The 16,872-nt window shown below is 35.7% G+C and overlaps 1 protein-coding gene across 4 annotated transcripts in view; it reads right to left on the bottom strand.

Annotated features, from left to right (window-relative positions):
- Positions 1-16,872, bottom strand: part of LOC121866494 (fat-like cadherin-related tumor suppressor homolog) — a 205,712-nt gene that overhangs the window by 35,401 nt on the left and 153,439 nt on the right. For all 4 annotated transcript variants that reach the window (XM_042366219.1, XM_042366220.1, XM_042366221.1 and 1 more), the window contains 12 exons: positions 16,035-16,190; positions 15,559-15,730; positions 13,140-13,361; positions 12,556-12,993; positions 11,693-11,887; positions 9,205-9,510; positions 8,558-8,766; positions 7,908-8,052; positions 6,142-6,303; positions 4,307-4,530; positions 3,552-3,648; positions 1,806-1,972 (listed from right to left, as the gene is read on the bottom strand). In XM_042366219.1, the coding sequence (XP_042222153.1) occupies positions 1,806-1,972; positions 3,552-3,648; positions 4,307-4,530; positions 6,142-6,303; positions 7,908-8,052; positions 8,558-8,766; positions 9,205-9,510; positions 11,693-11,887; positions 12,556-12,993; positions 13,140-13,361; positions 15,559-15,730; positions 16,035-16,190 (2,493 nt within the window). The remainder of the gene's footprint in view (positions 1-1,805; positions 1,973-3,551; positions 3,649-4,306; positions 4,531-6,141; positions 6,304-7,907; positions 8,053-8,557; positions 8,767-9,204; positions 9,511-11,692; positions 11,888-12,555; positions 12,994-13,139; positions 13,362-15,558; positions 15,731-16,034; positions 16,191-16,872) is intronic.

Below are 16,872 nucleotides of genomic sequence, written 5' to 3'. Positions count from 1 at the left end.
CCAGGAGCCTTCTACATACACACCTCAAAGTAAGTGAACTTTTCTACCATTTTTGTTGAATTTAGGCAATTTTCGGTGAGCTGGAACCAATTACCCAAAAACCCATTGAAACAATGGTTTCGGTTAACGAGCAACCTGCTGGAACGGATTGTGCTCGTTAACCGAGGGACCACTGTATTCGACAATTTCCAAATTTTTGGATTTGATTATTCGTTCAATTTCTGTTCAGCTTTTGTATCTTGCATTTTTTCTTTTTATGGGGAATTGCCCATCCGACACAGGTCAACGGCCCACAATGGGGCCTAAGGGGCAAAAAAATAAGAGTAACAAGAAATTAAAAATAGAAAAGAAAAAGATTATATTAATCTACACCACAAAGATGCCGGACAACCAGCTTTTTAAAGTGAGACAGATTGTATGAGCATGGAAACAAAGAAGAATGCAGAGCATTCCACAGTTTGGCTGTGTGAGGAAAGAAAGATGTACTATAACGGGTTATTCTAGCGTGACCTGCATCCACAGAGAAATGGTGGGCAGCCGCGGGCAAGGCGAGTGTTACGAGCCCACGGCTTTGCCAGTGTTACACAGGATGCCAAATCCACCGAACACTGCTCGTTTAAGTACCTGTAAAAGAGAGAGTGAAGCAACATTGCAGTAAAGAGAAAGGGAAGAAAGATTATCAACTAAAGGAGGAGAGTTAATAAGACAAATTGCTTATGAGTCCACCTTATCTAACAGTTGGACAGAAAAGAGCCACCCCAGATATGAGAGCAGTACTCCAAGTTAGAACAAATGAATCCTTTATAAACTTGAAGCACTTGCTCAGGAGTGAAGTAGCTACGGCATCTGTACAGCATTCCCAGCTTTCGGGAGGCAGCTTTAGCAATGTTGTGGATGTGTGGCTTCCATGACATATTAGAGGAAATGGTGAGGCTTAGCATGTCTATTTTGCATCCTGAAATGTGATTGGTGGGAGATCATCTAATTTGGAAAGTGTAATTGGTAAATACTACATTTTATTCTTGCTTTTATGCACCCTCTTCATAACGTATCCCCTGCGTAAGATGTGACACAATTGTACATGAATTTTCCAATTAACTGGTGTAGACCATCCATCTTGGTGAATGTGCGTAGGTTAAATGCACACGAGATGCAACACGACTGTATCCTGATATATGAAATTCGTTACATTTGGTTCTTTAGGTTTTTTGGCTTTTCTCTTTTGGTTAGGTGAGATTTAGTAAAAATTGATTTCTCTACAATATTTGGGATATTCTTGAGAAAAAGAAGAAGTTTTCTTCCATTGAAAAATTTCTAATGTTGCTCATTAACCTGCACATCTTTTGCAAAGTTTTAAAGGTAACTTTTTAAAGTTTTCGGTAATAATTAGGTTAGGAGGACAATAGGTTCAAAATCTGTAGAATTTAATCCTGAACTGATTTTCTTCTATGGTATTTCTTCTGAAAATTGATATTAATGGAGATATAAATATACAAGTACTGTAGGTAAAAAGACCATTCCTTTTCATGTGTTGGCAGCCCTTCAGCAAGACGCACGATTTGAATGATATAGAATGCGTACTACACTGATGGTGTAGGCATTCCCCATGGTATTGATTTCTAAATGGATACCCTACACTCCACGTTCTTGAATACGACCCTCTGTCTCAAAACACGCTGACAAACAGTCTCTGGTATCATACAAGAATATCATAGTTATATAGGCAAACACAGTGGACAGTATTACATGTTCTACAACCATAACTCATTTTTCAATGTCAATTTGATAAAAAGAATTACTGTTACCTTTAAATCATATTTTGACTTTGTCTCTGCATCCAGCTCTTGATTAAGGGATAGCCACCCAGAGTATGGATCAAGTGTGAAGAGAGGTTCCTCTACAAGTGGTGATTGCTCTTCCAAGATGTAGCGGATCTCAGAGTTGCTCCCTGCATCACGGTCATGTGCAAAAACTGTAAGATATGTTAGGAACAAGTTTTGTCAGTAAATATGCAGTAAATATGCAGTAAATAAATAAATAAATAAATAAAATAGATGTGGTTTTGTTCCAGTGCCTTAATTATAGAAATTAATATTTCAAGACAGTGGAAAACTGTATTTAGAAGGTCAGTTACAATGTTGGAATTATGCAAATAATTACAGAGCCATTTGCATGAAAGAAACTTTGAAGTTGTGAATAGCTTACAAGGGGATAAAATGTGATAGATTATATGGAGGCAAAACATACAAGAACTATTTGAAATGTACCTGTACAGGTATGGTAGTCAAATTTTTTTATCCAATACAGGAAGATGATGCAATACAATACTGAGTAATCAATATGCAAAGATGGGGAGGAGTTTTAAGATAATAAAACTATAAGGATAAGATGCTTTAGAAATGAAAGTGAGAAAGTTTAATGACTTTGAGAACTAAACATGAGTTCAGAAAAAAAATATTGTCATTAAAATATTGTGTACAAAATACAAAAGGCATAGTAAGAATAATGCATACATTGGATTATGTCAATATTGACAGAAAACTGAAAATATAATACTAAAGTGAAAAGAGGCCAAATGAAACAAAATATTCAACAATGATGCTGTACTGTAGAATAAGAGTTTTTTATATGGTACAGGGTTAAGCAATAGTACAGTACACCCGGATAATTTGCAGATTTTTATTTCGTGGTCCTCTATTATTCGCGGATGACACCCTGATGTACCCAAGAATGTCTTTGGGTAGTTTTAAAGTTGCTGGCATTTTTGCGGCTGGGACAGGGAGCCATTCGCTCTAAAGACAGTAATTTCCTTTATCTGTATTGTATATATGTGTGTGTGTGTGTGTGTGTGTACACACACACACACACACACACACACACATACATATAAATAAGAATAAAAAATCTTCTCATAAATAATCAGAAGCAAATGAAGTATTAAAAATGCTGAGTTTACCCTCAAGTCCACTCAGTGTTTCATTAAGAACAATGCACGCACCACATCCCCCACCACACGTGCACAATCACAACTCTCCCACATACACAACAACCACAGTACACTCACCACAACCACAATATATACACAAACACAACCAAAATACACACACACACACAACCACAATATATACATACACAGTAAAACTGCCTCTGAGGGCAGGAAAAGCTCCCTGACCGAACCACATCCAAACAACTCATTTTACACCTTACTTACACCCAAACCTCTTCTCTCTTGGTAACATTTCTCAAAATAGTTTGTATTGCTACACCAAAATTTGTGTTTTTTATGTGCTGCATGGACAGAGAACAACTAGTCTGTATTGCATTTACTTTCACTTCTTATCAGTTTCGAGAGAAAAAATTAGGGTGTCGCTAGTAGAGTGACCTAAATTTCCCCAGAGATAGCCATAAGTTCAAATTTTACCAGTCATGAATTTCCCAGTACAGAAATGCAATTCCATTTTTTCCCTAAGATGAAGGTCTAAAAGTTACATGGCTAAATTGTGTCAAATATAGTGGGGGGTTTATTGTACATAGATACAAGTAACACATACCTTTGACAACATTTGACCCAGAAGGTGTGTTCTCGGCTACAGATACATAGTACTTCTCACTCTCAAATGCTGGGGATTCATCATTTACATCTTGAACCTGAGAAATGATATTCATATTAGTATCAAGAATAACATGAAGATAATAAGATAAAGGAATAATTCAAATTTTTGGCTGACATTCATCCTCAAAGATAAATTAGTAAATAAAAACATATATATTACATATGAATTAAGAAACATTTGCATTTGAATACAGTAAACAAAAAAAACAAGGCATGTGTTTAAATATCCACAAAGACATATATATTGCCTGAAGACACACAAACATCAACTCCCACCCATACATACAAGCACTGTAGACAGGAGTGTGAAAAGATATAGGGAAACAAATATGTACAATAGTTGTCTAATTTGGTATACGTAATATCATATTCATCTTTTACTCTGACCTTATAGCAAAACCCTCAAAGTAAAGAAAGGCTAAATTTGATTGATTGATTGATTGTGGTAATTACATCCCTGGCGATGCAACAGCTTAGATCATTTGACGCCGAATTAAAATAAAGGTTTAAAAGACTAATATCAAATAATGCAAGGTAAAAAAGATAAGTAAGAAATAAGATAAAACTTTCATAAAAACATTTAAATGTTAATGGATCAAACTCAAAGCTTATGTAGAAAGCTGGCTTCCTCCATGAGGGAGAGGATATCCCCTACCACACTACACACTCCAATTATTCAGAAATATATCTTACTTCAATAACCACATTGGTACTTGATGCCAACTCAGGCTTGTCTGTAGGTAGGGCAGTGACAATGAGTGATAGTCGGTGAATATCTTCATGGTCAAGCAAAGATGTGAGGGTCAAAGTGCCCTGCGATGATACAGACACTGGCGGAGAAGTTTCATGACCTCCCCACTCGACTGAATATTCTAATTCACCATCATAACGTGCACCCACTGATCCAATTCGTGTGCCTGGAATTACAATACATATTTTGAGTATATATATATATATATATATATATATATATATATATATATATATATATATATATATATATATATATATATATATATATATATATATAATTATAATTAGTATTACTATTATATTTTCGCCCACCAGGTCGATGTGGGTCAGTGATCTATGCCTGGGTGGCTAATCCTGTTAAAAAAAAAAAAAAAAAATGCTCCACAAAAAAACTTTCGGTTTTCGGATAAAGGGTTGTCAACCTCTATACAGTTGTACCCCACTTAACGCGGTCAATAAAACCCACAGGGTACCATGTTAAGTGAAAACCACCTTAAGTGAACAACAGAACATATGGGATTAATTCCAATAGAAACTGGCCCATCCCCAAACTCCACTTTTTCCGACACAATACCTATGTTCTAGTAAAAATAACATCTTAATTTTATGATGGTACATGCACACAATTAATACTTAAGAGAAATAGAGAAATACAGTCGCCAAGTTAATGTCCATTCAAATAATGGACTCGACTCCCTCCCCCTCTTCTCACACTACACTCGCTGGCTCTTCCCTCTGAGAAATTTTGGGGGGAAAACCAGGTATAGTAATAAATAATTCCTCAAACTAAAGTTAGGATAATATAATTGACATTGCTGGATTCCTTGTAAGACCAGGAATATTTTGAATACAAATGTCATATATTTTTCACAAAAGATAACATATTTACTCAGAATAAACTTTACATCTAAAATTTGTATGTCTAATGCAAAATCTATGATGTTTATATTCAAAATGATCACCAAATTGTAAGAATTCCAGCAATGTAAATTATATTCTGGCCGGATAATTTGTATGAATTTTATGAGCTAAAACAAATATCTTCAGTTAATAAAAAAAAAAAATATTCTTCACGACACTATCTGTCAATCAAAGTACCCCACCTTGCCTCCCCCCCTCTTCCAACCGCGCGGTCAGTCCCAACCCTCCCCCCCACCCCCCACCAATCCTCCCTTCAGAGTTTTTAACATTTAGTATTAAATAATACCTCAGATTAAAGTTAGGATAATATAATTGACATTGCTGGATTCCTTGTAAGACCAGGAATATTTTGAATATAAATGTCATATATTTTGCACAAAAGATAACATATTTACTCAGAGTAAACATTATATCTAAAATTTGTATGTCTAATGCAAAATCTATGATGTTTATATTCAAAATGATCATCAAATTGTAAGAATTCCAGCAATGTAAATTATATTCTGGCCGGATAATTTGTATGAATTTTATGAGCTAAATAAAAAAATTATACTTCACCCGTGTAAAGGGGTACACCCACTGTGGAATGTGAGCATCCTGGGTTCTGGCAGGGCACCGTGTAAACGTGGAAATGCGGAATGTGGGACCGCATAAAGTGAGGGTTGACTGTATATATATATTATAGGTTTCAAAAAAGTTAGTTTTGATGCAGGTTTCTAAGAACTGTAATGTAGACTAATAAAGATATAGGGTGTTAATCTGATAACTTTTGCAAAATTGTTTTGTACAGCACATTCTTTCTTTACTTAAATATAATTTAAAGATTCCAAATAAGATTCTGCATGTTTACTAACCTGGCGGTGTATCCTCTGCAACTGTGAGGGTATATATTTGTGACAGAAACTCGGGAGGTCTGACATCAACATCCACAATGCGCAACAAAACTGCGACATTTGAATGAAGGCTTGGTCTTCCTTCATCTCTGCTCTCAATAAAGAACTCAAAGACAGAGCTCCCTGTAATTGAAGAAGAATAGATTTTTCTTAGTTTATCATGTATACAGGTATCCTATGTTATATGAATAGGTTAGGTTCCTGAAAAACATTTATTAAGTGTATTTCTGTATTGCAAATAAAAGAAAGTGAACTGCAATGGGCTTATTGGCCCATACTAGGAAGCCCCTATCACTCATATATCTGTCCAATTTATATTGAAGCTACCCAGCATGTTCGAGTTAATGATATTGTTCGGCAACTATCCACTTGTCCACTACTCTATTTCCAAACCAGTGTTTACCTACCTAGTGCTTAAATCTAAATTTGTCTAATTTAAAACTATTGCTATGAGTTCACTCCCAGTTGGATAGTTTAAGTACAGTACCTTTGTTATATCTCCTTTGATTAACCCTAACTTACATTTATAAACCTCGATCATATCGCCCCTCACTCTAAGTCTTTTGAAGGAGTGCAAATTCATATGCTTTAATCTGCCTCTATACTGAAAGTTCCTAATGTCTGGGATTAGTCTTGTCATCCTCCTCTAAATGCTTTCTAAGGATTCAATATCCATCTGTAGTATGGTGACCAAAACTGAACTGCTTAATCCAAGTGAAGTCTCACACGCCCAAGATACAGTTTTAGGATAACCTCGCTCACCTTGTAACCAACATTCCTATTTGTATGAAACCAAGTACTGTACTTTGTTAGCCTTGTTTTGAGCAAATACAGTGTTGACTTGGTTTAAGATTCCTACTTATCATTACCCCTAAATCTTTCTCACAGTCGGATTTTTTACTTCAACATTGTTCATCTGATATCGGGTATCTCTGTTTACATCTCCTAAGCGAAGTACAGTACTTTACATTTTTCCACATTAAATTTCATCTGCCATTTTTCAGACCATGCAAATTTTTTTTTTTAGATCTTCCTATGGTTTTGTGTTGTTCTCATCAGATTTAATTACATGCCCTTTATCTATGTCATTTATGTATATAATAAATAGTAATGATCCAAGTAACGAGCCTTGGGATATTCCGCAAGTGATGTTTCCCCAATTGCCATTAATGCCGACTCTCTGTTTCCTCTCCTGTAACTACGCCCTCATCCAGTTAAGAATATAGAGCCATCATGTATCAATTAATTTTAAAATAGAAATTAGATATTAAAATGTTATAAGAAAATGGTTTAGTAGTATTTTATTCAGTGATATAGCTACAGTACTGCCTATCCAGTATTATTTCATAGACAATTTAATGCTAAAGATATTTTTTCCGGTATAAAAAAATACTAAAAACAAAGGAAATTCATAATTTGATGATGGGGGAGAACTATAAAATTAAGCTGGTCTTTGCAAACAACTGCTACATGCAATATCTTTACTAGACTGCTATGAGTAATATTTTTTTTATTTTTTAAGAAATTATATATTTCTCATAAATAGAACAGATGTACAGTCACTCTCAAAGGTATATTTACAGAGTGGTCCGATGAATTTCAAAATGAATACCGTGGCTCCTGTTGTCTCAGTAGGGTTGTTAAAATCCTCCGTCGGTTGTGTCATATTGTCTCAGACAAAATCGCAAAGATACCTTTTAGACTGACTGTTCACATATTTTACTTACCCAAATCATGCGCATTTCTTTTCAAAGATATTTCTCCAGTTCTTGAATTAATAGAAAAAGCATCCATTGTGTCTGGTAAGGCTGAGCTATGAAAATTGTAAGATACTGTGCCATTTTCACCTTTATCTGCATCCACAGCAAACACCTGATATAAGCAAACAAGTGCACTATAAAGTTAACCCTGCTGATGAAATAAAATAGACACAAAATTATTAATTATTCATTGTATTTCACTTTACACAGGCAAGTCACCACAGCTTACTTAACAATAATAAAAAAAAAAAATTCTTTTACAACATCTTTAATTCTAGTCCCACCTACAAGAAATTCATTAAATGAACAAGTCTCAATAGCATTCACATACATCATGAACTTACTACTTATGACTAAAACCAACTGATCATGAAGACAATCGCATTCACCTTTATGAATTGGGCTTATATTTGCACCAAATCTAAGATTACAAAACATTTTTTTTTAAATTTCAAGGTAAAGGATCACTACATTTTCCCTATTCATATACACAAGTGAAAATCATATATTCTTTTAACCTATCTTTAATTAACCAAAGTTATTCTCCTCGTGCATTTAATATGAAACTATTTTAACATGTTACAATAAAAGTGACAATATGATCGATGGAAACTTACCTTTAAGACAACAGATCCAGAGGTGGTGTTGGACCTGATAATTGCTTTGTAATTAGTCTGCATGAAAACAGGCTTATTGTCATTTACATCATTAACAGTAATGTGAAGCGTAGTGAAGCCAGTGCGCCCACCTATATCCATTGCCATCACTGTAAAGGCATATTCAGCACGCTCCTCACGATCAAACACTTCTGAAGTCCACACATCACCTTTAGGCAAAAACGATGATAAGGATTTGTTAATGAAATACCTGACAAACACATCTTAAATAACAAATGTAATTTAGTTTCAATTAACATACCTTGAACTTGCCTTAAGAAAAAGGACAATGTTAATAGAATAGAGCGCACATTATACCTGTATATACAGCACGCATGCACGCACACACACTACAATCCTGACCTGGGGGAAACCCACACATGCCCTACAGCACTGACCTCCTGGGGGACACAAACATGCCCTACTGAGATGCCTATACAACTATGAAATATAGCATGGGTTATAGAATAAATTGTGATCATCAGAAAGCCCTGCCCACCTTGAACACGTAATATTATTGGCAATTTTATCGGTAAGACTTAATATATAAGTAGATACCTGTATTGGCAAGTTCTAAATATTTGCCATGAATTGTTTTTAAATCTTACCTGTATTTTCATTTATTCTGAAGAACTTTTGAGCATCATCACCTATAAAGTGGTATGTTACATCACCATAACGTCCAGAATCCACATCTCTGGCAGACACTTGAGCAACAGTAGTTTTTACAGCAGAATTTTCCTGAATGTGGGCATCATATTGTGCAACTTTGAATGTTGGCGAGTGAGCATTAACTGGAGTGATGGACACCACCAGACGTGTGTAAGCCGTGAAGACACCATCACTCACCGACACATTCAATATGTGCTGATTATTCTCACGAAGCTTTTGGCTGTTCCATACAGTTACGATTCCTGCAAAGTAAGTAATGACAATTTAATGTTAATCAGAAAAATATTATAATAACTCCTTCTAATAAAAAATACCCACTTTCTTGAAAAAACACCACTGAACAATGAGAGGGCAATCATGCGAGATCTTGTACCAAGAATACCTAAACAAAATATATACCGGCAGTACGGCAAAATTCCATTAATCATGGTTATTCACCATAAGTAAGTAGTTTAAAGACACACATCAACCTCTCACACACAACTACCACAGAACCACCTGGACACAATTTGGTGAGTTTCATTATTGTGTACTGTACAGTACATCACTTTTGTAATTCAACCAACTCCAAGACAGTGGATCAACCTCAAAAATAAGAAGTACAGTACTGTGCTGTATCTGTAAGTAAAATATCCAGAGAAAATATTTGTTCACTGTGAAACATTACGAGACCACCGATGGTAGATATTGGGATATGAGCATTCCAGCCCTGTATAGTTTAATGTAAATGTATGCGCCTACTACAATACACGTACACCTATATCTCGACTCACGGATCTTGAATCTTCTCTTTATGATGTCATCTGGCTCAAAATATCTAACAATCATGACTATTTTTCTTTGTTTCCTATACTGTTCTCCAAACTCTACCAACTATTTGGAACTCTTTGACTATCTTTCTTCTTGCCATGAGTCGTTGCTATCCACACACCCCAACACCGAGATCCTCTACCTAGGAGATTTCAATGTACATCACAGAGTGGCTTGGCCCAGCAAGGGATGACCCAGGTGGAGCTTAGGCACTCTCTTTTTCCTTACTTAAACCATAAAAGGTCACATTATTATACATACATAGTACGCCCCCTGGTCGGAAAAAATAAAATTTTTGTTCAATGCCCAAACACCCCAAAATAACATAAGAAAACAAGAAATATCAGTGAAAGTGGAAACTTGGCTCTTTTACATGTGCTGTGTGTAATTTAAATCCTGGGCTGGTGCAGTATTGCCAAGCCTACTCCCTCCCAGTGCTGTTACAGTACTTCCTGTCGGTCTTGCAGCCATGTACATATACGTATTCATAATTTGTTTTTTTATGCAAAAAATAATAATAATAATATGAATGTAGCACCAAAGCAAATGAAACTTAAAAAACACTTATGAAATGAACATGATGGTTTTATTACAAGTGGCAACGCTGCACACTCAAGGTCAGGGGAGGTATTTTCCGTCCCTCTCGGTTTATTTTCATTATCACCTTCAATATCACTATCAATACATGCCTTTCTGTCAATACCATGTTCACCTTCACCCCTACCAAATAATTCAGAGTATATCTCATCTTGATTGAGTGACTGGTTACGTTCACATGCCATGGCTATTGAGAAACTACTGTGTAGTCCCACAGCTTTGACTGTGGGGCTCGCAAGGCCAAGTGGTGGGAAATGTTTACACAAGATGCCAGACACCACCAGCCAACAGATTATGGTTGCTAGACTTGGTTTCAAAGGCGTGGGAAAAGTTTATTTGAAAAACGTTCTAGTACGTAAATGACGAGAGATAGTAACATTGGTGATCAAGTACTTGAATGTTAATGACCAATTACGGGTTAATGATCTGTAATAAATAATTAAACACCCTACACGTGTTCCAGTTCGACACGATCAACTTGCTAACATTCTTGATCGCTGTTTTCTTTCGATGTGAGCGTATTAACGAAATTAATCTCAATTTAGCGAACTAGTTCACTAAATCAAGCGAAAAATAAAGGAAAAAATTCCTTTCGCTAAATCGAGAGTTTGTTATAGTGAATTCCGTTAAATTGAGAGTATACTGTATCACTATAATATTACCAAACACAGTAAGGGAATCAAAGAAAAACAAGCAAAGTAATATACCTGGTCTCCCTCACTCCCAACACCACTTAACTTATTAGTTGTTTGGGTGGTTGGTCTGTTTTTGGTTACTGTGTTTCAACTTTACTGCTCGGTGTTAGTAAAGAAGGAAACAGGAGTAACAAAAAAACCCTGTAATGTTTGATACAGTCACACTGAATAACATCCTTCCCATGTCTGTCAAGGGTCAGGACTCCAATCCAGGACACAGCTGCGAGAGATATGCAAGTTACCACTGTACCACCAACTAATTATCAATGTACAGTACTGTACGTACATACCAAAACCAATGAAGAGAGATCATGTTCATTACCTGAAGCAGAGTTTATGGCAAACACCTGCAGTTCATTGCCATCAACAACTGAGTATGTGAGCTTGTTAACATCACTAATATCCTCATCAGACGCAGACACAAGGGTAACAAAGTGGCCACGGGAAGCATCTTCAGTCACCACACAGCGTTGGGCTTGCTGTTCAAATACTGGTGGGTTGTCATTCATGTCCAAAACTGAAAAACAAAATATCACATTAAACAAACTTGTTACAATACCTACCAGTGTTTTTTTATCTCTATTGTATTTATTTAGTAATTTTCTGCATCTAAAGAGTTATAAAACCAAAGTGCAATGATTTTTTATCATTGTTATGGTAAAATTCTTATAAAATAGCTTTTTCTGATATCTTCATTTTACTGTTATTCCTTATACGGTAATTACATTTGATTCTACAAAGTTTTTCCTCATGACCTGTGCAATCTTGTCACTATGGCTCCAGCTTTTCTTAAATTTGGGTAAGAATATTTTTCTCTATCAATACCCGATATGAAATACCATACAAGACGCACCCCCCATTTTAGCAGGAAGTATTTAGGAAAGAGCTTTTGTGATTTAATCACTGCCAACCCAGCAGAGACAGCAACGGGGGTATTTAGTTTGCAGGAGACCACAACTTAAGGCAGATTTTTGTTGCCATTTTTCAGACAAAAAAGTGCATCTTATATGCCATAAAATACAGTACTGTACTACAAATTGTGTGAATAACAACATGAAATTGTTGAATTTTCTTTAACTTGCTATGCTCATTAAGTAGCTATCAGTTATAATTTAAAATAACATTCAGTGTGGTAAGAAGGAAGTGAAAAACAAATGTATTCTGAATAGATACCCATCAACATACCTGTAACCAATATATGTGCTGTAGATGATAATGGTGGTGTTCCCTTGTCTATGGCTTGAACCAGGAAATGGTGTACTGGAGCAGTTTCCCGGTCCAATCCTTGCTTCAGTATCAAGATTCCAGAGTCTCCCTCCATATAAAAGTTCTTGGGTAAAGTTCCATTCAGTCCCATTAACCTGTAACTCACTCCTGCATTTGGTCCTGTATCTTGATCTGAGGAAGAAACTGTCAGAATTGGAGTTGCAATAGCTGTAGCCTCAGACACAGTGACATTATAGAAGTGTTGTAGAAATTCTGGTGGATTGTCATTCACATCAATGACTTGCACTGAGACGACAACTTCTGCCCACTTGCCCGAGTAACTATCTGTTGCCCTCACAGTAAGCTGATAGGAATTTCGAGTTTCAAAATCAAGTCCATCTTGGACTCGTATCAGACCTGAAAAAGTTATTGTAGATACAGTATACATAATGTAGTTTGTACAATTTTACTATTTAACTCATCATAAATACAGTATATGATTTCCATAAATACTTTTACATTAGAGTAAGAAAAGAAAGAAATATTAATACTATCACACATACCCTCTTCATGCTCCATAGCAAATGTCTGATGTTCATTCCCACCAACAATGGTGTAAATAAGTTTTCGATTCAGCTGACTGTGAGCCGTAACTGTTACAATGGGTGTGTGGGAATCTGCATTTTCAGCAACTGTGGCACTGTAGAACTGTCTATCAAATATTGGCTGTGACCTATCGACCACTTTCAGTCGAACAGGGATTTGCGAGGATAAGGGTGTAGAACCTGGAATAGAAAGTGTAATAAACATTTAACTTGATATCTGTATATGAAACTAATACCACGAATGTCCATTACAAATATTTCAGCACCTTTTTTGTGTTACAAACTCTCAAAATTCTTTTGTCACTCACCTACCTATTTAATGAAACATACAGTAATAAAAACATTTAGTGTTTCTGTAAGAAATGAAACATTAAAGATAAATTCAATGTCTTTACACTAAAGGCAATGAGGATACATGCTAGCAGCAATGATATGTAATAAAAACAATCAGCGAAGAATAAAGTAAACAATTCTTAGGACACCATTTTTCTCACTTCAACACTAATTCCATCATATTAAAACTTTTCAACAAATGGTACATGTTTACTATAAACAATGCATTGTCAACCATTCATAATGTCTTGACAGTAACCGAGTTCGAACACGTGATATGGCCGCCATGTCCACGTAATCAGCTGGTGAATATTCAGAAAAATTTTCTATACAAATTGGAGAGTTAGATTGTATCTATGTACAGCATTGTTCAGCAGTCTACATCGTGCTATGAGGTGGGAAATCGCCCTCGGATCTCTGTGGGAGGGTCGATTATGTTGGCCCTCCAGATTCGTAGCAAGATACGAGCCAGCATTGCTGGCAAGCGGAGTTTGACGACGACCCAATCGGGTTATCGTCAAGACGCAATACTGTACTGAGAGACGAATCAGCTTGGCTGACAGCAGACAAACATTCGGGTTGGGCAGCAAGAGGTGACCTCCTGGCCCAAATGGTAAGACCGAGGTTAGAAGACCGAGCAAAGAACGATTAAAATAAGACCCAAGCAGTATAAAATTAACAACGTTACGGTCATAATGACCATAATAGTTGACGACTGGAAAATTTAATCAACAACAGCAGCATTGTTCTCAATATTGAAATCTCTCAAGGTACTTGACACAAATTTTCCCTTCCATCTCAGACTACAGTATTGCATTAGATTCTGAAACTAGGTTGGACTCGGACTCATCCTCCTATCTTGAGACTAAATTGACCTCAGACCTAGGTTGGGTGCCAGCCTACTTGGAAAACCGGCATTTTCGAACTGTCTTTTCCCCCCAATTAGTCTGAGTTGGCGAGGGTTTAACGTATTAAATGTGGCAGTGACAGAGAAAATTTACCTAACTGTAATGCTGTATAAAATAATGAAAAATAAAAAAATTTAACTTCCCAAATTTTCTAGTAAATTTTAAAGTGAGGAAGTGTACAGGCATCCCCAAGGTTATGGAAGGGTTCCGTTCCTAAAAATTTTTCCGTATCACGAAATTCCGTAACACGAAACCACTTTTTCCCATTGACTTCCATTATATAATTTAAGATAAGATCCCAAGAAAATTTTTCAGCCAAAAAAGTAACACAAACACATATATGATTGAAATTAAACAGTTTTAAACACATACAATGATTCATTCATGATGTAAGATGACAATAAATGAATACACTTGAATTTAACTCGCCAGAAACGATGTTGAGTGCTGCATGAGTTGGGGAGGTGAAGTGGGGCAATCGGAGTTATATCCTTAAAACATCAAGTTTAATGTCCAATGTAATTCTTTAATGGAATCTTCTAGTGCCATTGCTTTCACTTGAGCAGGATGGCCTTTTTCCACTCAGCTTGAATAAAGGTACACAGTAACAAAGATGCAAAACTGAACCCAAGCTGAGGAATGAATTCAAACTGAGCAGCAACATTTTTGTTGTGCTAAGTAGGTGTGCAATTTTAAAGTTTGAACATTGTTAAAATATACCAAAATTCCATAAGGGCAAATTTTTGGGCTGCATCCCAAATTTTTGGGTCCTAATTTCAAAATTCCGTAAGAGCGAATTTCCATAACCCGGGTTTCCATAACGCAGGGGTTGCCTGTACAGGTATTTGGTTTTACCCTTAGTGTATTGGAAAAATAAATTATATTTGGGGATTATGATATTTTTCATGTTTAAAGATGATACAGTAGTTTATCCCCAAGATCCAGGGATTACAACCTCTTGAAAATTTGCAAATAAAAGAGGTCAGGGGTCATCAATGAGGAGCTGACATACATTTACCAACTCAGTAATTATTGAGTGAAAAAACACTTTCTTTGGCAATAATATAAATGGAGACAAAATTAATAGAAAAAAGTGACACAACAAGTATACCAAAAAGAAAGTTATCAAATCTTACCCCCATCATATGCACTTATGATCAGCTCATATTCACTTTTGAGGCCCTCCAGCGTTTGTTTCAGACTTATTTCACCTGTTGAACGACTCACAGCAAATACTTCTCCATTCCCTCGCTGTAGTTCATAGCGGACATCACGATTTTCATCAGCATCAAAATCAGTAGCATGAACCTAAAGTAATTAATGAGCTGTAAATACTTGTTCTTCAGAATTTAAATTCCTAATAGTTCTATCAAACCTCAAATTATAAAAATGATCACAGCAGTAAACTGTAGCATATGAGAATCAAAATAAATCTTAAAATAAAAAAAAAAATAAAAAGTACAATTCTTGCTAATAAACATGTTACAATCTATAGAACAACAACAACAAAAACTGACATATGATCTAAATCAGGTTTAACATTTTGATGTAAGTACAGTACAGTACTGTATATCAGTTCAAAGAGAAAAGTACGTTTTTATCATTTACTCACCCTAAAAACTACTTGATGCTTCTTTGCATCAACAGAAATAACTCCATAGTAGGGTGTGTTAACAAAGATGGGAGCATTGTCATTCTTGTCTGTGACCACAACATGCACCTGGACATGAGCCACACGAGCTGGGGTGGTATGAACTACACTGCGTACCTGTACAAGAAAAAGATATTCAAATAGATTAGAATTAAAACAAAAATCCTTTTCTGTATAGCTAATATTTGTTTTTTATCACAGGGGAATCTTATTGTTTCTGGCAACAGTACAAACCTTTATTTATCATATTTCATAAATTCAAAGCATTTTGTGCTAGTGGCTGGATGGGTAATGATTCCCTTATTTTTAAGATTCTGTAACTAATTAATTACTGCACCAACTTTGTGGTAGGATACAATTCACAGAAAGGGTTAATCTCCCACCAGCAATTCAGCAAAGATTCTAGTGTTGACTCCTATTATTACTGTATATGAGAGAACCTTGTCCACTCTGGTCAGGAATCAAACCTAAGATTCCTAACCTGCAAGACATCAGCTCTACCACTCACCTATTTTACAATACTATTTTAATTATTAAAAGCTCTTTCTTACTATGGTACTGCACAGGTGAAAGACAGACCTCATTCTTCATCATTTATTGTGGCTGTTATAACAGATGTAAAGTACTCAGGTATGATTAACTTTTACAACCTTTGTTTCATACAGCTTAGCATCATGTAGTAGCAAAATGCACAACCCTCTAACCAGTTAACATATTGCCTTCTAATCATGTCAGCACTTTACTTTTATTGGAAAAAAAAAAAATATATATATATATATATATATATATATATATATAT

The sequence above is a fragment of the Homarus americanus genome, unplaced genomic scaffold, assembly GCF_018991925.1.
Source record: "Homarus americanus isolate GMGI-L3 unplaced genomic scaffold, GMGI_Hamer_2.0 scaffold16430, whole genome shotgun sequence".
Lineage (NCBI taxonomy): Eukaryota > Metazoa > Arthropoda > Malacostraca > Decapoda > Nephropidae > Homarus > Homarus americanus.
This window is presented reverse-complemented; position numbering and strand designations above follow the sequence as displayed.